The following is a 27,260-nucleotide window of genomic DNA, read 5'->3' as shown; positions in this document are numbered from 1 at the left end:
AGATGTACTATATATCATGGTTTCATGACCAAAAGTTTTAAAGACCACTTCTCATTTTTGCAAATAAAAAGAATTGTACATCCTTAAATGAAGGACTCTAACGTAATAATACCCCTATTTTGATAACAGACATTTGTACTATACCCAAGGCTATAAGCAAAATGGATTTGGTTAGTGTTGATTCACCATTATTTATGATTAACAAACCCCACCCACAACAGTTGAATCAGCTCAGAGACTGCCTCAAAATAGAAAGCACTCCTATCAAACCACTTTCAAATTAAAGTATAACTTGAGAAATGACACAAATGTTTTATTTCTGAGTGTCCATGCATGTAGAACTGGCATAGTGACATGAAAAATCCAAAAGCAAGGATAATTTTTAAAAATCATTCATGCTCACTGTGAAAACATAAATTTCTTTTCAAAGGATTTGCCTGCCTATTTACATTTTGCTCAAGCTAACATTAATTGCATTTACATTCTTTTTGGATGTAAAATGACAAGCAGTTCGGAAGTATTTTAGTTCAAAATTTGCTGTGGTTCAAATTGAAGAGTTGCCACTATTTTTACTCTGGCATCTTCCTGATAAATGCAGCAGATCAGTTTCCTATAACTTTTAAGCTGTAATATGGGAGGCAAGGTGACTCAGCATAACCAAATCCACACTGTGCTCAGGCTATAATCAAATGAAGAGCTCATTTTTGAATGGCACATGATCTTACTCTGATCGGTCAACATTTCTTGCTCTAGGGTGGAACAGAGACAAGTCTAGTGCCAACCCTTTGCTATTTTCTTCCTTGAATCAAGAATATTCCAAGACTGGTGATTCCCTGGTGACTCAGTGGTATATAATCCACCTGCCAATGCAGGAGACTCAGGTTCAATCCCTGGTCCAGGGAGATTCCACATGCCGAGGAGCAACAAAGCCCATGTGCCACAACTCCTGAGCCTGTGCTCTAGAGCCCAGGAACCGCAGCTGCTGGAGCCCCATGCCCTAGGCCCTGCGCCCTGCCACAAGAGAAGCCACTGCAATGAGAAGCCCAGGCACCACAGCTAAAGAGTGGCCCCCACCCACTGCAACTCGAGAAATAAAGCTTTCTTCTTAAAAAAAAATAAAACAGAATATTCCATGGTAGGGAGGGTAGAATTTAAACACTTATACACGGATTAGAGGAGACATTTATATCAACTTCCCAGAAAGCAGAACTAAACAACAAAAATGGATCAAAGTAGAGAAAAGAATATCGATCCAGGAATCCCAACATATAAATAACATTAGTTCCAGAAACAAAAGGTAAGGAAAATGGAAAGGAAAAAATCAGCAAAGTAATAATGCAAGAGAATTTCCCCAAAATGAATTATTTAAAACTCTAAAACTGAAAGGGCTCAGTGAGTGCCCAGCACGAATGGAAAACAATCCATGCCAGGCCCATCATTGTTAAGTTTCAGAACACCATGAACGAAGAGAAGATTCCACACTGTGTCCATAGAGTACAGAAATACACATTATTAGTATCATTTTTTCATGTGTTATAATGTAACATCACTAAACCATTTCAAGACAGGCACCTATGTTTCCAGACTTGGTGGCCACTCTGTGCAAGTTTCCAGAGAAAAGCAAGGGCCACAAACAAAGAACAGGTAATCAAATAACTTCAGACTTCTTGATAGAAGAACTGAATAAACAGCCAACTAAACTATGACAAAGGGTAAAGATCAAATACAGACATTTTCAGAATGCAAGTTTTAAAAGTTTTCCCCTGATGTGTAATTCCTCAAGAAACAACTTTACAAGGGAGTAAATCAGACAAGGAAGATGGGCATGAGATTAGTAAAGAAGAGATCCAATATCAAAGAGAAGTAAAGAGAATGCTACAGATGATGGTGAAGAGGAGTCCTAAGGATGACTGTGACACAGAGCCTGTAAAACAATCTGTCCAGAAAGAAGGGAGTGGAGAGAAGACTCCAACAGTGATACATCTTAGAAGAAACTTACAATGATAGAATTTCTGAGGTGCATAAAAATAATGAGATTTTTCAGCTCTGTTAGAGAGTTTAAGAATAATTTATTGATTGGTGCATACAAACTAATCCAACATAAAACGAGATATTAACTATTCATGCATTTGATCATTCAGCAACTCTTTACTTTGCAGCTCGTGTGCCAAGCACTAGTTTGGAGTTCAGGGAAAGCAGTGAGCAAAACAAAGCTCCTCTCTACATAAGAAGACAGATAATAAACAGCAAAAAATATAAGAAAACGTTGTGTAAAGGAAAAGTAAATATGAGGGGTCAGAAAATTGTAGAAAAAAAATCCCAAAATACGACCCTACTGAAAGGATGGGAGGACGGAAGAAATAAGCATGTGCTAGGTGGTAGAGGTGGACAACAGAGATAAATAAGTAGGGGCCAACAGATAACATCGAGAGGTAGAAGCTGAAAAAAATGGCACAATATGCATGTTATTCAGCAACACAAAGTTAAACGCCAGAAACAGCTTGTAAGAACTGAAAGTAGTTGCTTCAAAGGAGAAGAAACCGGTCACAGAGAGCAATGTGGTAACAAGACATGGCTTTTCATGAGCTTAACAGTACTATTTCACTTTTTAGATTATGTACAAGTGTTCATTGGCAGGGGGAGTATGATGAAAATTCAAGGAAGCCCCAGTCTCTTTGAATCCAATAGAGAAGAGTCAGGACTTGACAGATGGAGGATTTTGTCAAGAAAAGAAAGGGAAAAGGAAACTTGTAGTTAAGATGCCTTCTTTAAAAAAAAAAAAAAAACCTTCTTTGCTACTGGATTCCCATTCTTTTCCTTCAGAGCTCAGATAAGAATGTGACAGCTGTGCAGCTGTTTTAACAAATAGCCATCTTCAGGATATTTTTCAGCAAAAATATGAACAATAATATTAGCACCATGGGTTATAATACTTTAGCTCTTTTTATACTTTTGGTTGATATATTTAGAAAAATGAAGTCCCTAAATACTGAATGGAATAAATTAAATAAATTTAGATTAAGTCTGATCAGTATCTTATCTTTGACTAGTGTTATTTTAAACTGAATTTAAACTTAAAACTAGATTTAAGAATTATGAGGATCTTTTCCCTGCCATTGCCCAACAATCAGTTACCACAGTTAATGAAAATCTGATATTTGAAAGAGTTAAAATAAAAAGATTATTGAAAGATTTTCATTTTACACTGCAACTTTTCAATGGAAAAAAATTTACAACTAAGAAAATTTATTAGGGAAATATAGAGTATATATACTCTATCTAAAATTATACATTATATGTTTGCTAATGTAGCCTATTATTGTCAAAATTCCTAGCTGAGTTCTTTGAAAGGTATCTTTCATACATAATAATTTTATTTGTTATATTATTACATGTAATATTCAATATACAATAGTATGCTAAAATATATACACAGATTCCATCTAATACACATGTATGTGTGTGTGCTGGCTCAGTCGCTTCAACTATGTCTGACTCTTTGCAATCCCATGGAATGTACAGCCTGCCAGGCTTCTCTGTCCCTGAGATTCTCCAGGCAAGAATGCTAGAGTGGGCTGCCATGCCCTCCTCCAGGGATACATCTGTATATTCTACCTATATATATATAAATATATATTCCATCCAGAATAGTTTCACATAGGAATATTCACTGTTATGAAACTGTTGACCAAAATTAAAACTCTGAATAACACACAGTCTTTTCCTCCTGCCTTTTAATAAGATTCCCACCTAGACCTACCTGGGAGGAAACAGAAGTATAAAAACCGTAGCCACCTGCAAGGGTCAGACAGCATTTCCTCCAAAACCTCTTCTCACCAACTGCGAAGTCAGTTCTACCCAACAGGTAAAACAATCTGCTACCCCAGCACTCACTGCTCTCAAAACTGTGCATTAAAGGTGTTGTCTGTAAAGATATTATTGTAAAGGTACTATTTACCCTAAAGACCTAAAATATCAATTCTCACTTTGAAATACATTATCCAAAACTTAGAAATACTTTGAAAAATTAATTCTTGAGAATTCACGGCTCTAAAAGATTTTAAAGAAGATTCCTCAAAAAGAATCAAGAATACAAGTAGTCATGTATGGATGTGAGAGTTGGACCATAAAGCAAGCTGAGTGCCGAAGAATTGACATTTTGAACTGTGGGGTTGGAGAAGACTCTTGAGAGTCCCTTGTACTGTGAGGACATCCAACCAGTCCATCCTAAAGGAAATCAATCCTGAATATTCATTGGAAGGACTGATGCTGAAGCTGAAACTCCAATACTCTGGTCACTTGATGCGAAGAACTGACGCATTGGAAAAGACCCTGATGCTGAGAAAGATTGAAGGCAGAAGGAGAAGGGGATGACAGAGAATGAGATAGTTGGATGGATGGCATCACCACTCGATGGACATGAGTGTGAGTGAACTCTGGGAGCTGGTGATGGACAGGGAAGCCTGCTGTGTTGCAAGCCATGGGGTCGCAAAGAGTCAGACACAACTGAGCGACTGAACTGAACTGAACAAGTAGAAAATCAAATAACTTACCTAATCATCCCTCATGTCATCTTATTCCTTCTCAAACCACAGATAAATGGAAAGGAGGTGGCTGTCATATCATACACAATGAAACAGAAGACAGGATGGAGGAAGAGAAGTTGAAGGAACTACTGATAAGCAGTGGGCTTCAATTACTACTTACTGTTTTCTCTTTATTCATTATTATTAACTTATATTACAGCACAGTTATATAGGGATGAAGAACAGACAAAGGACATTATGTTAAAGCATTGAGGATTGTTAGTTTAGTTAGCTTAGTTGGAATACATAACTAGTATTTAGAACTGTTAGTTTCTGCTTATTGGAACACAAAACTTGAGTAAAATTTTTCAAGCACCAAAAAAACACAAGCAATAGCCAAACAAACTCAAGGAAAAAATTTGCTCTGGGGTCCAATTTTAAAAGTACACAGATTAAAATCTTAGAGCTTAAAAGTAAGCGGGTATCTTAAAATTCTTCTCATCTAATTTGCAGGACTCAAATCTTCAGTATATGTGATAAAGAATCATCTACCCACTGTTTCGAACTTTCCAAGGCAGAGAGCTTACTAGTTCCCCCAAAGAAGCCCATTATTTTATTGTGGGAAAGCTTTGATTGTTGGGAGTACAGTCTAACTTCTTACGGTTCACTAGTAGGTCATAATCATTACCTCAAAGCAACAGTAAAGAGGCCTGTGCTATATACTACATAAAGGCCCTTCAAACATATTTAAATGTGCAGATTATATGGTTCAAAGGAAATAAAAGGGTACAAGTCCTTAGAATAACATTCACAGAATATCGTTTAAATCATTCTAGAGGAAGCAAGAAAACTCAGTAAAAATTACTCATTCAATGTATTATAAGCATTACTAATGAAAGTAATTACACAGTTTTAAATTTTTCAAACTTCAGCCTTTCAAGTGCCATCTTTATCATTTCTGCCATACAACTCTAAACAATGCTTTTTTAAAAATTAACTCACATTATAAGTTAAATGAAGTATTTTAAAAGGAAACTTTATATTACATCTGTAAATGGAAAACCATTATCTGCCATAAGTAGAAATGATCATTAAAATAAATACATAACTAATGTATTGACCTATTATCATGTTATATACCAATGGTGGTACACATTTCTCTCTCTGAGAAGAAATGGCTTAAAACATGTACTATTATTTTTGGAAACATGTTGAGGCACTATAAACTTCTTAAAGTATTTCACAGGACTTTTCAGATAAAAGAGTTCTGAACTGAAAAAGATTAAAATCAATAGGAGTGAGAAAGATCCTGACCCTCCCACTAATAGCTGTGTGTCCTTACCCTCTTTAGGCTCAATTTTCACATCTGTAAAACAGGGCTAAAAAACTGTAGCTACCTCATAGGACACTAAACAAATTAGACAAAGCCATGCAATGCTAGGTATGAAGTGAGCCACATACACGCTAGCCCCAGTAGGGTATTACTCCTACTATTATTTTTACAGCTTGAGAAAATCTCAAACATTACCCATTTACCACATAGCTCACGTAGAAGACCTAGAAGTCAAGGCCTTAAAGATACTGTATTACATCAGCAAACACAATATAAAAATACAGTAACATATTTACTTTCTAGTGTAAGAAAGTATTTCTGCATTTCTGAGACTACTTGGAATTGCCATAATGCTTCAAAACCCAACAGAGCACTTCTATATTTACCCACTACTATGCATTCATACTCACGTAGATTTCATAAACTCTTAATATTAATTTAGAGAGTTTTCCAGTATAACACTTACACGTTTAGTTTTGCAAAGCTCTCCTGTGCATTATGCTTTTCTCGCTCATATGCACTTTCAACTTCTTTGAATTCATTCTTGATCATTTCCAAATCGGCAACAGCTTCTGCTTGGCTGGCCTTCTCTACCTGCAAAGCTCCTTCAAGGTCTCGAATCCGTAACTATCAGATAACAGAAAAGTAATTGAAGCAAGCGAGGAAACACTTGTACCAATCTCAAATTGAATAGAATACTTTATCAAACAGCTAAGTATCATTCATCCAAACAAGTTTTTCTTTCTGGTTTTCGTTTAAAACAAGGAAAGTAAACAAGAGGCAGTTTATTCCCTTTCTCAACATGTGTAGTAGAAAAGAAGAGCGGAAGAATATAGACTTAACTGTGCTATGAAAAAAGACAGGCAGATACAATATAACCGTCCTATCAAAGCATCTAATTTTGATCTAGTAGCTCATTTGGACGTTCCTTTATAAACATAATAAATTAGAGAAAACTGGAGGGAAGTATCCTTCCCCTCTTTTGAGAAATATTATTATATGGATATCTTTATAAGCCTAACAAAGCTAATAGATCTTTTTACTCTTGGGGATTTCTTAGTGTAGAAAAGTAAAATTTTATTATCAAACAACACTATTTGACTGAAATATTTATACGTGTAATAATATGATATCTGGGATTTTCTTCAAAATAATCTTGGAGTGGAAGAGTAGAAGAGCGTTAATAGCCAAAACACAACTGGCCTGTGAGGCAAGTCCTGAAGCTGAGTGATCAGTACACAGGGAGTTCATTTTACTCTTCTCTCTACTTTTGCATGTACTTGAAATTTTACACAATAATCTAGATTTCCTGGCAAGAGTATAATGGATAAAGTGCACACCCACAGAAGAATAACTTATAGCTGTAAAAAGGCAACAAAACAACTTCTGAAAAGTTCTCCAGGTGGTTCTCTATGTAGTGTTAATATATACTGGGAAGAGCAAAGTCCAGACCATTATACGCAGTATGCTGTATTTTGGAGGGAAAAAAAACAAGGAAAGATAACAGGCAAGCGAGGTAAACAACAGGGGGGACAAGAATTGAATAAATTTTTGATCACTTAATTTTGTTTTGATTTTTGAACTACATGGATATTTTGTCTTTTCAGAAAATTAAGTTCAGAATAAAAAATATAGTTTGCTAAAGCTCAAAACAGGAGAGAGGTAGGGAAAAAGTGCTTTAACTAGACAGAAAATGTGCTTTAGAACCATAAGACTCAGGTTTGAGTCACAGCTCTACAAATAAACTTAAGTGCCCTTTGGCGTGTTAAACTCAAAACGCCTGAGGATCCTCATCTGTAAACAGTAAATAATAACAAAAAGAATATACAGACTCTACAGGGTGGCTACAAAGATCTAATGGGACCATATCTATTTAATATTAATATGTATTTAACATTAAATATAAATATATAATAATTATTTACTAAGGGTTTAGATAAATATTTATTAGGTACTTAATATGTGCCAGTCAATGAGCCAATGCTCATGATATATGATACAATTATCATGTCTACAATTATACATGATACAATTATCATGAAAGTACACAGTCTTAGCTCTTGATGGGAGAGGACAGAGTAGCACAATGTGGCAAGTGCTTCCTGTCACAGCAACAGGCCCAAAGGGAACTCTGCAGGACACAAGCCTACCAGGGATAGCAAAAGACAACCTGAGTTAGGAAAAATGAACTCACCAAGAAAGGAAGCCTGGGAAACGCTGCATAAATAAAGCCACACAAATAAGAATCACCAGAATTACTATTTCTAACTATCCAAAAATACTTTAATTGAAACATTTGTTCTCTTACATTAAACTAAGGTAGCAGACTAGATACGGCTTTGTGTATTTTAAAATTTGATCTTTCAAATTTTATTTTTCTTTGTTGTTATGTCTAAGTCTACAGAAGAATAGACACAGAAAGATCTTAATGATGCAGATAACCACGATGATGAGATCACTCACCTAAAATCAGATATGCTGGAGTGCTAAGTGGGCCTCAATTAGGAAGCATCACTATGAACAAAACTAGTGGAGGTGATAAAATTCTAGCTGAGCTATTTCAAATCCTAAAAGATGATGCTGTGAAAGTGTTGCACTCAATATGCCAGCAAATTTGGAAAACTCAGCAGTGGCACAGGACTGGAAAAGGTCAGTTTTCATTCCAATCCCAAAGAAAGGCAATGCCAAAGAATGCTCAAACTACCTTACAATTGCACTCATCTCACAAACTAGCAAAGATTGCTCAAAATTCTCCAAGCTAGGCTTCAAAAGTACATGAACCAAGAACTTTCAGATGTTCAAGCTGGATTTAGAAAAGGCAGAGGAACCAGAGATCAAAAAACCAACATCCTTTGGATCACAGAAAAGGAAAAAGAATTCCAGAAAAACATCTACTTCTGCTTCATTATACACTAAAGCCTTTGACTGTGTGGATCACAATAAACTGTGGAAAATTCTTAAAGAGATGGGAATACCAGACCACCTGACCTGTCTCCTGAGAAATCTGTATGCAGGTCAAGAAACAATAGTTAGAACTAGACATGAAACAACAGACTGGTTCAAAATTGGGAAAGGGGTACATCAAAGCTGTATATTGTAACCCTACTTATTTAACTTCTTTGCAGAGTACATATGCGAAATGCAGGGCTGGATGAAGCACAAGCTGCAATCAAGATTGCTGGGAGAGGGGATTTCCCTGGTGGTCCAGTGGCTAAGGCTCCATGCTCCCAATGCAGGGGGGTAGGGGTTTGATCCCTGGTCAGGGAAGTAGATCCCACATGCTGCAACTAAGACCCAACACAGTCAAAGAAATAAATAAAAACAAATGTTATTTAAAAAAAAAAAGATTGCTGGGAGAAACATCAATAACCTAAGATATGCAGATGATACCACCCTTATGGCAGAAAGCGAAGAACTAAAGAGCCTCTTGACGAAAGTGAAAGAGGACAGTGAAAAAGTTGGCTTAAAACTCAACATTCAGAAAACTAAGATCATGGCATCCAGTCTCATCACTTCATGGCAAACAGACGGGAAAACAATGGAAACAGTGACAGATTTTATTTTCTTGGGCTCCAAAAATCACTGCAGATGGTGACTGTAGCCATGAAATTAAAAGATGCTTCCTCCTTGAAACAAAAGCTCTGACCAACCCAGACAACATATTAAAAAGCAGAGACGTTACTTTGCCAACAAAGGTCTATCTAGTCAAAGCTATGGTTTTCCCAGTAGTCATGTATGGATGTGAGAGTTGGACCACAAAGAAATCTGAGCACCGAAGAATTGACGTTTTGAACTGTGGTGTTGGAGAAGACTCTTGACAGTTCCTTGCACTGCAAGGACATCCAACCAGTCAATTCTAAAGGAAATCAATCCTGAATATTCATTGGAAGGACTGATGCTGAAACTGAAACTCCAATACTTTGGCCACCTGATGTGAAGAAACTTACTCACTGGAAAAGACCTGATGCTGAGAAAGATTGAAAGCAGAAGGAGAAGGGGAAGACAGAAGATGAGATGGTTGGATGGCATCACCAACTCGATGGACATGAGTTTGAGCAAGCTCCAGGAGTTGGTGATGGACAGAGAAGCCTGGCGTGCTGCAGTCCATGGGGTCACAAAGAGTTGGACACTACTAAGCGACTGAACTGACTGATGTCTAAATCCAGTGTTTATAAGTAAAATGACATATCTAGAAAATATTTCGTCTACCTGCATCAGTATGTTCTTTCAGAAAATATGTACATTCAATCACAAATGATAAACCAATCCAACTGAAAGAAAAGTAGACAGACAACTCTGAGTCAGCTCTTTCAAATCTGCTTTCTCATTTTTATGATATAATATCTAAACAAATTTAATAACAGAATACTTCAAGCATATTTTTAACTACAGTTTATGATAAGATGGTGATTAATTACAACAACTTAGTTGTCTCATTTGCTTTTAAACTAGTCTGAAATTGAATTTTACTGGGTATACCTCAGAAAACACTTGTGAATATTTCAGTTCAGTTCAGTTCAGCTGCTCAGTCGTGTCCAATTCTTTGCGACCCCATGAACTACAGCACACCAGGCCTCCCTATCCATCACCAACTCCCGGAGTTTACCCAAACCCATGTCCATTGTGTCAGTGATGCCATCCAATCATCTCATCCTCTGTTGTCCCCTTCTCCTCCTGCCCTCAATCTTTCCCAGAATCAGGGTCTTTTCAAATAAGTCAGCTCTTCGCATCAGGTGTCCAAAGGATTGGAGTTTCACCTTCAACATCAGACCCTCCCATGAACACCCAGGACTGATCTCCTTTAGGATGGACTGGTTGGATCTCCTTGCAGTCCAAAGGACTCTCAAGAGTTTTCTCCAACACCACATTCAAAAGAATCAATTCTTCGGCACTCAGCTTTCTTCATAGTCCAACTTTCACATCCATACATGACCACTGGAAAAACCATAGCCTTGATTAGATGGACCTTTGTTGGCAAAGTAATGTCTCTACTTTTTCATATGCTGTCTAGGTTGGTCATAACTTTCCTTCCAAGGAGTAAGCGTCTTTTAATTTCATGGTTGCAGTCACCATCCGCAGTGATTTTGGAGCCCAGAAAAATAAAGTCAGCCACTGCTTCCCCATCTATTTCCCATGAAGTGATGGGACCGGATGCCATGATCTTAGTTTTCTGAATGAATTTAACTCAGATGACCATTATATCTACCACTGTGGACAGGAATCCCTTAGAAGAAATGAAGTAGCCATAATAGTAAGCAAAAGAGTCTGAAATGCAGTACTTGGATGCAATCTCAATAACGAAAATATGATCTCTGTTTGTTTCCAACGCAAACGGTAATCCAAGTGTATGCCTCAACCAGTAACGCTGAAGAAGCTGAAGTTGAATGGTTCTGTGAAGACTTACAAGACCTTCTAGAATTAACACCCCAAAAAGATGTCCTTTTCATTATAGGGGACTGGAATGCAAAAGTAGGAAGTAAAAAAACACCTGGAGTAACACAAATTTGGCCTTGGAGTACAGAATTAAGCAGGGCAAAGGATAATAGAGTTTTGCCAAGAGAATGCACTGGTCATAGCAAACACCCTCTTCCAACAACACAAGAGAAGACTCTACACATGGACATCACCCTCATGGTCAATACCAAAATCAGATTAATTATATCCTTTGCAGCCAAAGATGGAGAAGCTCTATACAGTCAGCAAAAACAAGACCAGGAGCAGACTGTGGTTCAGATCATGAACTCCTTATTGCCAAATTCAGACTTAAAAAAAAAAAAAATTCAGACTTAAATTGAAGAAAGTGGGAAATACCACTAGACCATTCAGGTATGACCTAAATTAAATCCCTTATGACTATACAGTGGAAGTGAGAAATAGATTTAAGGGACTAGATATGATAGACAGAGTGCCTGATGAACTATGGACAGAGGTTCATGACATTGTACAGGAGACAGGGATCGAGACCATCCCCATGGAAAAGAAATGCAAAAAGGCAAAATGGATGTCTGGGGAGGCCTTACAAATAGCTGTAAAAAGAACAGAAGCAAAAAGCAAAGGAGAAAAGGAAAGATATACCCATTTGAATGCAGAGTTCCAAAGAACAGCAAGGAGAGATAAGAAAGTCTTCCTCAGAGATCAATGCAAACAAATAAGAGGAAAACAATAGAATGTGAATATTTATAGATATATGATTCAAATATACATTTTTGGTTTTTTCTAAGCTATACTAAGCTGAGAGTATCAAATACTAATTTTTAGCTATATGAATGAAAATATACATTTAACAATTTTCATTATTATAGCTAATAACTATATATAACTGGTTATACAACTATTGAGTCTGAGTGAACTCCGGGAGTTGGTGATGGACAGGGAGGCCTGGCGTGCCGCAATTCATGGGGTCACAAAGAGTCGGACATGACTGAGCGACTGAACTGAACTGATACAACTATTATGAAAAACTTAAATCTGAATTCAATTTCTTACATGAATTAACTTCAGCCTTATTGCTTATTAATACTATTTTGAGGAATTCACTCATTTTTTCTAAAAAAAAAAAGCTTAATGTACATAAATTTGCTTTCCATGCTGGTGCACTCAAATATATGGGCCTGAGAATTTTGCAAGTAAAAGGCATTTCATTAAAGATAAAAGTAAAAAAAAAAATTGTAAAATTCTTATGAAATTAGTTGCATCTCACATTAAGACCTGTTTAAATACTAAGATAAAACTCTGCAAATCCTATTAATTAAATTTTAATACAGGAGAAGAGTCCAAGTCTTTTTTTAAAATCCAAATTAAATGATGGAACTTGGGACTTTTTTAAGATTTATTTTTCTGTGCAACTAATTTTAAAGTCTTTATTGAATTTGTTACAATATTGTTTCTATTTGATGTTTTAGTTTTTTGGCCATGAGGCACCTGGGATCTTAGGTCCCCTACCAAGGATTGAACCTGCACACCCTTCACTGAAAAGGAAAGAAACATCCAGGAAAAGTCCCCAGAACTTCGACTTAATGCAACTTTACATAAAACTATTTACAACAAAGGCTGCAGGTAAGACGTGATCCACAGCAGTGGTTGACAACCTGCAGCTAAAACGCCTTTACTAATCTTCCAAGTTCCTTCTCGTTCTGTAAGCCCTAGGGAAAAGGCCACTTTCCTTAAGATGCCTTCATTCAATTCTCCTCTCAGATTTACTCCTTCTCTTTATTATGCTCCCACAGCACTTCAGGATTTCATATTTCTACCTTTATATCAGCATAGAGGTACACAGGATCTCTGGTAATGGAATGTTTAAGTCCCAAAAGGAGCCCATTCATCTTTATACCTTCAGCTCTTAATATAAAAGTGCATATTTTTAAATGGTTTCAAGAAGAAATCATGCCATGGCTGTTGATAAAAAGAACATTCTTATGAGCAAATCTTCCTGTAACAGGCCAGATGGCAGACATATTAGACTTTGCAGACTGTGAGTGTCTGTTGCAACTACTCCACTGTGCCAATGCAGCACAAAAGCCACCATACACAAGATAAAACTTCACAGGCACACATCCTGGGTGAGATTCGGCCTGTGGGGTGTAGAGTGCCAGCTCCTCTCTAATAAAGACTATCATCAACTATATCTTTATAGTAAATAGAAAAACATGGGTCTCATCAATATGTTACCGTTCAAAACGCACACCTTAGCTCTCTGAACATAATGCTGTTTTTCCTAGCTTAATAAGATCCACACAAAAATGTTGTTTACATCGTACCTGAATAATTTCAGAATTAAATTTCGATTCCAAATGTGCTGCTCTTTCTGCTTCAATATTTTCTTCTAATTTCCTCACTCTCAGAGTAGTTGCCTGAAAACATTAAAAGTTTAAACTCATAAACATTGGTATTTAAACTGAATAGAGGCCACTACATTGTAATTAACACTAGATTACTACAGCCTCATTTTTTTATTTGCAAGAGTGTAAAAGTCATACTGTAAAAATCATGCTCAGGAAAAATGCCCCAGAGCTTGCCTTCTTTTTCTTCACTAAGTAATACTTTACATATAATAAACTGGACAGAATGAAAGTATAGAACTTGGTAAGTTTTGTGTGTGTGTGTATATATATATATATATTTATTTATTTATATACCCACAAAATCATTGTCATAATCAAGACAGGAAAATACTTCCATCACCCCGAAAAGACTCCTTGCATCCCTTGGTCATCTCCTTATCCACGCCCGTGCCACCTTGCCCGCATCCTCAAGTGCCCAGTGATCTGCTTGTAGTCACTACCGATCATTTCCTGCTTTCCAGAATTCAATATAAATTGGATCATAGAGTGTACACTCTTTACTGTCTGGCTTCTTTCTCCTCACAGAATTATTCCCTTCATCCACGTGGCTGCACATATTAACAGTTCACCTTGTGTTGGTAAAGTGCTCCACTGTGTTGATACATCACAACTGGTTTCTCAGTTCAACAACCGACGGACATTTGAATTGTTTCCAGTTTGGGCTATACAAACCGACCTGCTGTGAACATTTGTGTATAAATCTTTATCTTTTGTTTCTCTGGGGTCCATAGTGAGGGACAGAATGACTGGGTCAGATGGTAGGTGTACATTAATGTTTTATGAAACTGCCAACCTGTTCTGCAAACTGTTTCCAATCTCACCAACACTTGGCCATGGTGGCATGGTCATCTTTTGAGTTATCCGGGGGCCAGGGTTAGACATTCAAATAGGAACATAATGGTATCTCATTTCAGTTTCAATTTTCATTTTCCTAATAACTAATGACACTGAGCATCTTTCTATATGTTTACTTACCATCTGTACATCTTCTCTGTTGAAGTTTCTGCTTAAATCTTTTCCTCATTTTTTTAACTGGGTGTTTTCTCTTATTATTGAATTTTGAGAATTTATTATATAATCCCAATACAAGTCATTTGTTGGATATGTGATTTGCAAATATTTACTCCCAAATATTGTCTACAGCTTCTCTTTTTATTCCTTAACGTCAGTGTCTTTCACATAGAAGCTTTCATTGTGACAAAGTCTAATTTACTAGTTAGGGCTGTGCGACTAGGCTATGGGACCACCATGCTGCACATGTCTCAGGATAATACTAGTAAAGAAGAGCCACACCTAGGATTCTATCAAATACAGACAGTTCATCAGTAACAGAGAAAGACACTACTAATTTAATTTCCTTTCTTGGATAAAATTTGGGCTAGAAAGGTCTGTATTCATTGTACTTACTCTATCATTTAGCCTTCTCTGAAGGTTTTTTAAATGCTCGGCTTGATTAATTTGATTTTTCCTCTTTTCTCCTGTCTTTTCTTTTTCTGCACATAGACAGAGCTGGTAATATATCACAACCAGAAAGGACATACATAAAAATAGGATAATCTTAAAAACTAATCAAGCAGTCTGTGGAGAATAAATGACTATACTTTTCTTTGAGCAAAGCATATTCCCATAATGTCTGCTACAGTTCAGAATCCAAACACAAAAAGATGAAAAAAAAAAAAAAAAACCCAAGTGCCCATCAACTGATGAGTGGATAAACAAAACATGGTATATCCACACAATGGAATATCATTTGGCCATTAAAAAGGAACTATGTACCAACACATGCCACAACAGAGATTAACCTTGAAAACGTATGTTGCGTGAAAGATGCCAGATACAGAAGACTACATATTAAATAACATCATTTATATGAAATGGCCAGAATAGGCAGACCAGGAAATCCATGGAGACAGAAAGTTGTTTCCAGTAGCTGGAGACATGGGAAGGGAGGAATGAGCACTGACTGCTAATGGGCATCAAGTTTCATACGGGAGTGATTAGGATATTCTGGAGCCAGACAGCAGTGATGGTTTCATAACCCTGAGTTGCATACTTTAAAAAGGTGTAGTCAATGAAACATAAATTATATTTCAATAAAAAAATAAAAGAATCCTTAAGTGCAAGAACTAGTGACATTTCAAAGAAGTGACAGCCATCTATGTCCAGCTTCTTGATTTCTGTAAAAGAGTTCCTCTCAATGCTGACTTTGAATCCTTAGAATAAGGACTCTCCACTGCTTGTTCGTATAAAACATGGTATATACCAGAGCAGAAAGATTCTTATGGCTAGACAGATTAAAATCAGTATTATCCTAGGTTGGGCCAACACTAGTAAAAAAAAAAAAAAAATTCTTTTAATGTAATGCCACAAGATGAAGTTCCTGTCCTTGAAGAACTAAAGCCAACTTTTTCAATATTCAAAATAGTTGTGTTACGTTCTGCAAGCCAGAAGAAGTCTAACAAGTGTCGAGGAAATTATCCACAGACATTGAGAATAAAGATCAAAACAGGCAAAAAGCTAACAGAGGGCAAAGAGAAGAAACCAGTCTAATAATATTAAAATATTTATATTTTATATTTCATATTCAAAAGGTATCTACATAATTTTATCAAGTGTTATGTTTTATTAAAATACAGACTATTCAGTGTTTCCATGGTAAGGGTCAACAAGTCTTCATTTTTCATGCACTATTGTCATATTAATTTACCTGATTTTACTCCAAAAGTCAATTGGAGAAGGCAATGGCAACCCACTCCAGTATTCTTGCCTGGAGATTCCCAGGGAGAGCAGAGCCTGGCGAGCTACAGTCCATGGGTCACAAAGAGTCGGACACAACTGAGTGACTAACACATACACACACACTCAAAAAGTCAATAGGATTTTTTTTTGCCTAAACCAAAATCAAACAGGTTGAAATAATAAACCAGAGATCACATTTCATACTTTCCTATTTTAAATGAAACATGCAAAAGAAAAATTTATAAATTGTTTATTATTACTAAAAGAATCAGTAAAGACAGCAAAAAAATCTTCATATCTTTAAACAAATTTCTTCAAAGAGTGCATTTTGTTGACAGACATAATTAAAATGTTAGTCGCTCAGTCACGTCTCACTCTTTGTGAGTCCATGGACTGTAGCCTGCCAGCCTCCTCTATCTACTGAATTCTCCAGGCAAGAATACTGGAGTGGGTAGCCATTCCCTTCGAACAAATTTTTTTTTAAATCTTCTAGTCTGGTAAATTAATTCTTATATCCAGCAGAGGGTGCTAGAGGAACATCAACTTGCTGTTCACAAATATTTTTCTCCAGTATCACCTAGAGAACTAACATAGCAATCATAATCTGACTCCCATTAGTCTCCCATCCTAATATAATCAGCAAAGCAAGAGCAGAAAGAATAACAGAATTCAGATCAAACTACAAAATCCAACACAAATTCATATACGCCATCAGCAAATTTAACTATACAGAAGTTTGCTTGTAATACAAAGATTATACTATATACTGTCTGTCCCCTAATACTATGAACATCGGAGTTCTTTATGTGACAAAAAATGATCACATATTTTATTATTTATTAGCTGCTTGTCACATCCTTTCTGACTTTAATATACTACCAACGGATTTTTACTCCAGTAAATTCTATTATTCATTGTACCTAATATTTTTTTAATTTTATGATTTATATCTCATTAATCAAATAATGGAAAAGGTCAGTTTTCATTCTAATCCAAAAGCGAGGCAATGCCAAAGAATGCTCAAACTACTGACAACTGCACTAATCTCACACGCTAGTAAAGTAATGCTCAAAATTCTCCAAGCCAGGCTTCAGCAGTACATGAACCATGAACTTCAGATGTTCAAGCTGGTTTTAGAAAAGGCAGAGGAACCAGAGATCAAATTGCCAACATCCACTGGATCATGGAAAAAGGAAGAGAGTTCCAGAAAAACATCTACTTCTGCTTTATTGACTATGCCAAAGCCTTTGACTGTGTGGATCACAATAAACTGTGGAAAATTCTGAAAGAGATGGGAATACCAGACCACCTAACCTGCCTCTTAAGAAACCTGTATGCAGGTCAGGAAGCAACAGTTAGAACTGGACATGGAACAACAGACTGGTTCCAAAGAGGAAAAGGAGTATGTCAAGGCTGTATATTGTCACCCTGCTTATTGAACTTCTATGCAGAGTACATCATGAGAAACGCTGGGCTGGAAGAAGCACAAGCTGAAATCAAGATTGCTGGGAGAAATATCAATAACCTCAGATATGCAGATGACACCACCCTTATGGCAGAAAGTGAAAAGGAACTAAAAAGCCTCTTGATGAAAGTGAAAGTGGAGAGTAAAAAAGTTGGCTTAAAGCTCAACATTCAGAAAACGAAGATCATGGCATCCGGTCCCATCACTTCATGGGAAATACACGGGGAAACATTGGAAACAGTGTCGGACTTTATTTTTGGGGGCTCCAAAATCACTGCAGATGGTGATTGCAGCCATGATGTTAAAAGACACTTACTCCTCGGAAGGAAAGTTACGACCAACCTAGACAGCATATTAAAAAGCAGAGACATTACTTTGCCAACAAAGGTCCATCTAGTCAAGGCTATGGTTTTTCCAGTGGTCACGTATAGATATGAGAGTTGGACTATGAAGAAAGCTGAGTGCCGAAGAACTGATGCTTTTGAACTGTGGTGTTGGAGAAGGATCTTGAGAGACCCTTGGATGCAAGGAGATCCAACCAGTTCATCCTAAAGGAGATCAGTCCTGGGTGTTCTCTGGAAGGAATGATGCTGAAGCTGAAACTCCAATACTTTGGCCACCTCAAGAGAAGAGCTGACTCATTGGAAAAGACTCTGATGCTGGGAGGGATTGGGGCCAGGAGGAGAAGGGGACGACAGAGGATGAGATGGCTGGATGGCATCACCGACTCGATGGACGTGAGTTTGACTGATCTCCGGGAGTTGGTGATGGACAGGGAGGCCTGGCGTGCTGCAATTCATGGGGTCACTAAGAGTCGGACATGACTGAGCGACTGAACTGAACTGAAATCACACTAAGCCCAATTAGATAATCTGCTCCACTTAAGAAAAGTGAACGTTCATTCTTTGAATAAGGTAACATACACAGAAAACGGCATTCTATGATAACACAGGACATGAGCCAATTCCAGTTCAGCAGCAGAACTAACCAAACACATCCAGTCCATATTTGTTCCCCACATCATATCTGCTCCCACGGCTTCCACAGGCCTGCTCCAAAGTTTCACAAAAGTTATGAAAACATGCATACAATGAATTTGCTGAGAGACTGGGCAAAAACAGTTCCTACTATTATACATTCTTGCCTCCTCAAGTATACCCAGTCTTGAGGATTATATATGAACTTAAAGGGATCAGTCAAGCAGAAAAACCTTCATATATGACATGCAGTCTATTAAAATGGACATCAAGAAAAATAAGGGAGGAAATATCACACAACTACCACTAATCAAAGATTTTTCAGTAGTGTGCTATACAGTACTGATTCAAAAAAAAAAAAAAAAGTTGTACAAAATTTACTCCAGAATGTCAATAGCTATGTAAATAGACAGTGGTTCTTTATTTAACTTTTGTTTCAGATTTCATCACCTGATATTTTCCATTAATGAATACTTCTAGAAGTAACCAATATAGTAATAATCCATCTTCAAGATGATTCCAATGGGTTGATTAATTCTATAATGGTTACTTTAAAGGTAAGTATATATATTATATTTTAGTGGTCATAAATAATATATGTGTGTTAACAATTAACTATAATACTACCTGTGTGGGGAAAAGCAAGACTAGTTACTATACTTGGAGTCCTTAAACTGAAGATCTCAAAGTATCTTATGTTATCAAAAAAGATATCTTAAAAAGTCAAAATCTCTAAGGAACAGAATTTACGAGCCACAAATTCTGATCAGCAGTGTAATAAATTAATTTAGCATCTTTAAAATCATCTTTACTTTAAAATTTCCAGTTTTAAAAATCCGTTATGAACATAGATACAAAAATGTATAATACTTATAAGCACAACAGTATAACCCAGGTGATTTCATTACTTATCATTTATAGTTGGTAATCAACACAAATAAGTATTTAAAAACCATGCCTACAAACACATGATGCCTTTAAAAATATGATTCATATAAGGTTTTTTTTATGGACAATACAAAAGGTGCGATCCACTTTCTTTTCCTTTTTCACTTGAGTATAGTATATGTACAAAGGAAAAAGCTACACTCTACCTTTCTTTATTCTACCATAATATAGAATATGACTGACAGGAGCAATTCAGAATTTATTTGCAAACACTGCTCTCTCTCCTCTATAATCTTCATGAGATTCTTCAGTTCTCTCAAAACTAGGTTTGCATCTTCTCTTTTCTCTTTTCTTATTGAGTTAAGCTTATTTCCCATGATAAAAAAAAAAAAAACCTCCCCTAGTTGTAAAGAGATTTATAAAAGCTACGGATATTTCTTTTTCCAGTTCACTTTTCCCTTGGTTTTCTGGTACCCAGCACCACATTCAGAAAATTGGACTGGGAGTTTGTTTTGTTTTGTTTTTTTTTAATCTAAGAAACCATTGATCCATGTTAAGAAGATTAAACCACATATATATAAACTTCTTTAGCCCAGGCACATAAAAATATCACCTTTTCATGAAATGTAACTGCTAAAGTTTCATTAAAATTTTAATCATTTATTAGGGTAAATGTCTATTAGCTGATTTAGTTTGCTATTACTGACATTAAATAATGTGCTCTATTAAATTAAAATTCCAACAATTTTCTCTTTACTATTATTTGATTTTATATTAATCCTTTTTAAAAAATAACACTGATTCAGTTCAGTTCAGTTCAGTCGCTCAGTCGTGTCCAACTCTTTGCAACTCCATGGACTGCAGCGCCAGGCTTCCCTGTCCATCGCCAACTCGCAGAGCTTGCTCAAACTCATGTCCATTGAGTCAGTGATGCCATCCAACCACCTCATCCTCTGTCGTCCCCTTCTCCTCCCACCTTCAATCTTTCCCAGCATCAGGGTCTTCTCCAATGAGTCGGTTCTTCGCATCAGGTGGCCAAAGTATTGCAGTTTCAGCTTCAGCATCAGTCCTTCCAATGAATATTCAGGACTGACTTCCTTTAGGATGGACTGGTTGGATCTCCTTGCAGTCCAAGGGACTCTCAAGAGTCTTCTCCAACATCACAGCTCCAAAGCATGAATTCCTCAGCACTCACCTTTCATATACTCCAACTCTCACATCCGTACATGACTACTGGAAAAACCACAGCTTTGACTAGATGGACTTTTGTTGGTAAAGTAACATCTCTGCTTTTTAATGTGCTGTCTAGGTTGGTCATAGCTTTTCTTCCAAGGAGCAAGTGTCTTTTAATTTCATGGCTACAGTTACCATCTGCAGTGATTCTGGAGCCCAAAAAAATAAAGCCTCTCACTGTTTCCACTGTTTCCCCATCAATTTGCCATGAAGTGATGGGACCAGATGCCATGATCTTCGTTTTCTGAATGTTGAGTTTTAAGCCAGGTTTTTCACTCTCCTCTTTCACTTTCATCAAGAGGCTCTTTAGTTCCTCTTCACTTTCTGCCATAAGGGTGGTGTCATCTGCATATCTGAGGTTATTGATGTTTCTCCCAGCAATCTTGATTGAGGCTTGTGCTTCATCCAGCCTGGCATTTCACATGATGTACTCTGCATACAAGTTAAATAAGCAGGGTGACAATATACAGCCTTGATATACTCCTTTCTCAATGTGGAACCAGTCTGTTGTTCCACGTCCAGTTCTAACTGTTGCTTCTTGACCTGCACACAGATTTCTCAGGAGGTAGGTCAGGTGGTCTGATTCCGGTCTCTTTAAGAATTTTCCACAGTTTGTTGTGATCCACACAGTCAAAGGCTTTGGCGTAGTCAATAAAGCAAAAGTAGATGTTTTTCTGGAACTCTCTCCTTTTTTCGATGACCCAGTGGATGTTGGCAATTTGATCTCTGTGTTGTTCCTAGAATTACTAGTTCTTAATGACTCCATGCACATGTGCTCACTCACAGTTGTAATAGAATGTAAAACTAGCATAAACTGCTCTCTAGAAATTTAACTTCTCCGTAATTATATCATCATCTTGTCAAACAGCCAATATAAAATACATTCACTTAAATGTAAAGCAAAAACCTGTAAGGTCTCTAAACATGAAGAATTATAGATAAGTGAAAGGACTACACTTGTTCGCTTTGTTATTGTTGTTCAGTCACTCAGTCATGTCTGACTCTGTGAGCCCACAGACTGCAGCATGCCAGGCTTCCCTGTCCTTCACTATCTCCCAGAGTTTGCTCAAACTTTTGTCCATTGAGTCAATGATGCCATTCAACCATCTCACCCTCTGTCACCCCTTTCTCTTCCTGCCCTCAATTTTTCCCAGCATTAGGGTCTTTTCCAATAAGCTGACTCTTTGAATCAGTTGTCTAAAGGTTTTGGAGCTTCAGCTTGAGCATCAGTCCTTCCAAAGAACATTCAGGGTTGACTTCCTTTAGGACTGACTGGTTTGATCTCCTTGCTGTCCAAGGGACTCTCAAGAGTCTTCTCCAGCCCTACAGTTCAAAAGTGTCGATCTTCAGCACTCAGCCTTCTTTATGGTCTGACTCTCTCATCCATAAATGACTACTGGAAAAACCACAGCTTTGACTATATGGACCTTTGGCAAAGTCCATTTAGAAAATTCTTACAAATAGAATAAAAACAGACTCTTTGGACACCCTCAAAGCTTCAAATTCTCCAAAAGCAGAGACCTGAGATTATCAAAAGAATCCACAGAGTAGCTAAGAAAAATCTCAGTGTAAAAAAGCCTAAAACAGTTTTATATTTACAACATTAATCAGTTTAAAAATGAGACACTGGGGCAAGTAAGCATTTTAGCAGGAAAAAAATCAATTCTGAGTTATCCAAAAACAAATCCTAAAGGTTAGACATTAGACATTTCCTCAAATGAGTCAAAATTGACTTATCAAGAATCTTACCCACAAAAATCACTGTTACCTAGCACTTCTTCATACCTAGAGGCAATTAAAATGTTTTTAGTGATGATCACAGACTTTTATAGCATCCTAAAGTGACTTCTAAATGATTTTTTTAATTCTAAGTATATTTAGAACTTTGACCCTGTTCTAATTCTTTTCTAATAGGCCATCTACAAACAGATATTAAAAATGATTATATAAAATATGATTATACTTTCTGAGTCTTCTGCCTCAAAAAAGATTTTCAGCACAAAAAACAAGCTAAAAATATTACTGAAAATATAATCTCACTTTCAATTTTTTTTCATTAGCCTTATATAAAATAAGGCCACATGTGGTAATAAGAGTATGAGTAATTTATCTTTGCCAAGTTCATATTTGGCATTAATAATAAGGAACCCATACCCCCATTTTCCTTATTATTAACATCTTACAATCACAGAGCACAAATAACTCATTAAAATGTATAATAGGTCTGACCCTCAGCTTCAGCGCACCGGGAGTCAGCGCTCCTCCATGAGGATGGGGTGAAAAAGTTTGTTTTGCAGGGAAGACGGCACCTCGGAGCCCAGACAATGCTCCCACTGCACCTCTGCCGCAGCTAGCCATTCTTTTTCTTTGGTTTCCCTGTCACTGCCCTGGGGCACGAAAGAGCTCTGCTGTCTGGACTGAAAAATGGGGGGCTTACCTGCGAGTGCGAGAAGGGGGGCGTCCACAACCGGCTGGAAGTTGGTGCCAGTCCCAAATTTTTAATGTATAATGGACCTGAATAGATATTTCCCCAATGATATACAAATGACCAATAAGCACACGAAATGATATTCAACATAATTAGTAATCAGAGAAATGCAAAGCAAAACCACAAGATACCATTATACATCCGCTAAAGTGGCTACAGCTGGAAATGATGATAGCAAGTGTTGGTGAGCATCTGAAGATACTGGAACCCTCACACATCGCTGGTGGAAACAAAAAACAGGACTATCGCTGTGTAAAACAGTCTGACAGCTTCCCAAAAAGTTAAAAATAGTGCTATCGTTGTCACCCAGCAGTTCCACTCCAAGGTGAAGCCAAAGACACATCCACACAAAACACTGTACACAAATGTCCATAGAGGCATTATCCATAATAGTCAAAAAGTGAAAACAACGTGCGTGTCTATCTCCTGATGAAAGGATACACAAAATGTGATCTTATATCCATATCGTAATAGAGAGGAATAAAGTGCTGATTCACAATAATGGATGAATCCTAACAACATCATGCTAACTGAAAAAATGTACAGAATCACATGATTCTGTTAATATAAAATGTCCAGAACAGGCTATAGAACCAGAGGTAGATTAATGTCCTTGTAGGATGAGAAGTTGGGAGAAGAGGAGAATGAGAACAGACAAATACACAGAAACAGAAGTAGATTACTGTCTTTTTAGGATGAGAGGATAGGGAAAAGGAGAGTGCTAGCTCTTGGGTGTGGAGTTTCTTACTGACATGATGAAAACACACTCAAATAAATTGTTGTGGTAGTTGTACAGCTCTGTGAATATACTAAAGCCCACTGAATTGTACAGTGTACAATTGTGCACTATAAATTGTACACTATAAATGGGTGAATTTGTAGCATGCAAATTATCTCAATAAAGTTTTTAATATCATCAGTATGAAAAATTTGACCTCCAGGCATCCACCTCCCCACCTTAACTAGCCCTACAACTACATCTCTCTAACCACTACACAAACTCACAAACTGGACGTTTATTACCTGGAAACTGTCAGTCTGAACCCAGGTTGGGCATGGAGAGACACTAGGTGGGCAGATCAGGCATAGGAGAGCTGGTACACAAGAGTGAAACCAGGGGAAATTCTATACAGTGAAAAGAATGATACACAGATTTTTCCTCCATTTCTTTCTTCCATTTAATAACCACCAAAGAGGAAACTGGCAGATCACTCCTTGTAGAACTCAAGAAACAAAGAGAAAACACCTATAGACTGTAATATTTCCCCAGTTGCCAATGAAAGATTCAGCTCATCTCCTCGCTCTACAGTAAGGTTTCCCCAAGACCAGTACTTGTATTTGAGTGCTACTCAGCATCTCCAAATGGATGTCTAATGGGCATGCCAATTTTAACGTTATCTAAAACCAAACTCCTCGTCTTTCTCAAATTTACTCCACTTGCGTTCTTGCCCACACTGAGTAAACAGCAGCATCATTCCCCAAAGGCTCAAGCCAAAATCTTTGGCATTATCCTTTATTCCCTTTCTTTTTCTCTCACAGGCCAGGTCCAGTGAGTCTGCAAACCCTACTGGTTCTATCTTCTAAAAACACATACAAAATCTGACCACCTCCTTTACCACTGCTGCTGCTGCTGCTAAGTCACTTCAGTCGTGTCCAACTCTGTGCCCACCAGGCTCCGCCATCCCTGGGATTCTCCAGGCAAGAACACTGGAGTGGGTTGCCATTTCCTTCTCCAATGCATGAAAGTGAAAAGTAAAGGTGAAGTCGCTCAGTCATGTCCAACTCTTAGAGACCCCATGGACTGCAGCCCACCAGGCTCCTCCGTCCACGGGATTCTCCAGGCAAGAGTACTGGAGTGGGCTGTCATTGCCTCCTCCCTCTACTTTGGTCTAAAACACCACAATCTCTAATTATTTTAATAGTTTCCTAAGCGGCCTCTTACAATCTGTCTTCCAAAGAGCATACAGACAAATCAGAGGGGACACGTCACTCCTCTCCTCAAAACTGCCCAATGTCTTAATATCTCAGAAAGAAAGCCAAAGTTCTTACAAAATTCCAAAAGACCTTCAAGACTCTATAACATCTACGTACCATTCAATACACCCTACTAATCTCCTCTCTTGTTCAATACATTTCAACCACAATGGCCTACTTGATGTTTCTCCTACTTTTCAAGCACAGTCACATCTCGTGGCCTTTATACTTTCTATTCCCATGTCTCCTGCATTGGTAGGAAGATTCTTTACCGCTAAGCCAACAGGAAAGCCCTCCACTGAATTTTTTTATTGGAACTGCTTTAACCCATAATACAATTTAGGGAGGATTCATATCTGTACACTAAGTGTTTCCAAAATGTTTCACCATTTTCTCTTAAGACTCTCAGTTACAATTCATAATTTTTAATGTACTTGTTGTTAGCTGTATATCTATTTTGTCATTGTGGTAACAAAAACATTTTTAGTATCTTATTCTCTGATTGGAGAAGGAAATGGCAACCCACTCCAGTGTTCTTGCCTGGAGAATCCCAGGGACGGGGGAGCCTGGTGGGCTGCCGTCTATGGGGTCGCACAGGGTCGGACACGACTGAAGCGACGCAGCAGCAGCAGCATTCTCTGATTATTGCTGGTATGTAAGATGTAAACATAATTATTATATATTATTTTCTTCTTGACCTTCTTATTGAATGTTCTTACTGGCGTCAATAATTTCAAAGTTTATTTTCTTGACTATTTAGGATTATTACCATATTATCTAAAAATAAGAATCACACCTCTCTCTTTCTAAAAATTATAATTCTTATTGTTGTTCTTACTTTTATATATTTTTGGCCAAAATTCTTGGCACAATGTTAAATGACAGAAGTGAGTTTAACAAGAGTACCTTCAGCATTTTATCATTAAATACTCTTTATAAATGTTTATTTACCTTATAAGAATTATAAATTATGTTTAAGAGTGCTTTATTTTTGAAATTATTTCCCACAAACAAAAAGAAAATCCTTTTTTAAAATTAACAAATAAGTTAGATATCTCTCAAGATTAAAGGGGTTATCAGTATCATTTACCCATAAAAATCACATTTTTTTAATTCTTAAATTAATGCTTCTCTCCAATCTAAAGTCTAACTTGAAAAACATTTCACAAAACTCAGCAGCTACACAGGATTCAAACACTCAAAATTAGAGTTTAATATTAGGTATACAAATCTTTTATACAAATCTTTTCCTGCGTTTCTTCCCCAACCCTGTAATGTTAACAGTTACCTTCAAACTTTCCAAATTTTTCAGGACAATTGTTTTAAATGAGTATTTTTTAATTAGGAGCAAAACAAAATGTACTCAGATACAAAAGTTTTTTAAGGAAGCCAATATTCAATATAAATAAATGTCAAAATATTGTTTTATTGCAGAGAAAAACTTTCTCTGACCTTAAATTACCTACTGGACAACATACATATGCTATAAAAAAATGAAAAAATATACCTCAAACTCTTTTCTAAGACGTTCCTCTCGTTGAGTACTAAATTCAAGTTCACTTGTTTGTCTCCGTAAAAGGTCAGAGCACTCCATGTGTTCAGCTTCTAATTTTTCTACTTTCTTGTGCATATTTTGTACAGCATTATCTTGCTCCTAGAAAATAGTTCATTTCTGCATCATTAAAGTTTATAAGCCAACAATGACTAAAATTTAATGAGCAACTAAACCTGTACTTCAACCATCATAATAGGTTCATTTATATAAGCAAGAGAGGTCTAGATATTATTCAGTGATG

General features: G+C 37.0%; 1 protein-coding gene across 6 annotated transcripts in view; it reads right to left on the bottom strand.

The window, feature by feature from the left end:
- CCDC171 (coiled-coil domain containing 171) overlaps window positions 1-27,260 on the bottom strand; it is a 345,827-nt gene that overhangs the window by 264,659 nt on the left and 53,908 nt on the right. For all 6 annotated transcript variants that reach the window (XR_011254379.1, XM_069576620.1, XM_069576618.1 and 3 more), the window contains 3 exons: window positions 26,972-27,118; window positions 13,617-13,709; window positions 6,326-6,486 (listed from right to left, as the gene is read on the bottom strand). Coding sequence is in view for 5 of the 6 variants with exons in the window: in XM_069576620.1 (XP_069432721.1) it covers window positions 6,326-6,486; window positions 13,617-13,709; window positions 26,972-27,118 (401 nt within the window). In the remaining variant the exon portion in view is untranslated. The remainder of the gene's footprint in view (window positions 1-6,325; window positions 6,487-13,616; window positions 13,710-26,971; window positions 27,119-27,260) is intronic.

Source organism: Ovis canadensis, chromosome 2, assembly GCF_042477335.2.
Source record: "Ovis canadensis isolate MfBH-ARS-UI-01 breed Bighorn chromosome 2, ARS-UI_OviCan_v2, whole genome shotgun sequence".
In the NCBI taxonomy this organism is placed as follows: domain Eukaryota; kingdom Metazoa; phylum Chordata; class Mammalia; order Artiodactyla; family Bovidae; genus Ovis; species Ovis canadensis.
The sequence above is the reverse complement of the archived record's forward strand: the minus strand, read 5'-3'. Positions and strand labels throughout refer to the sequence as shown.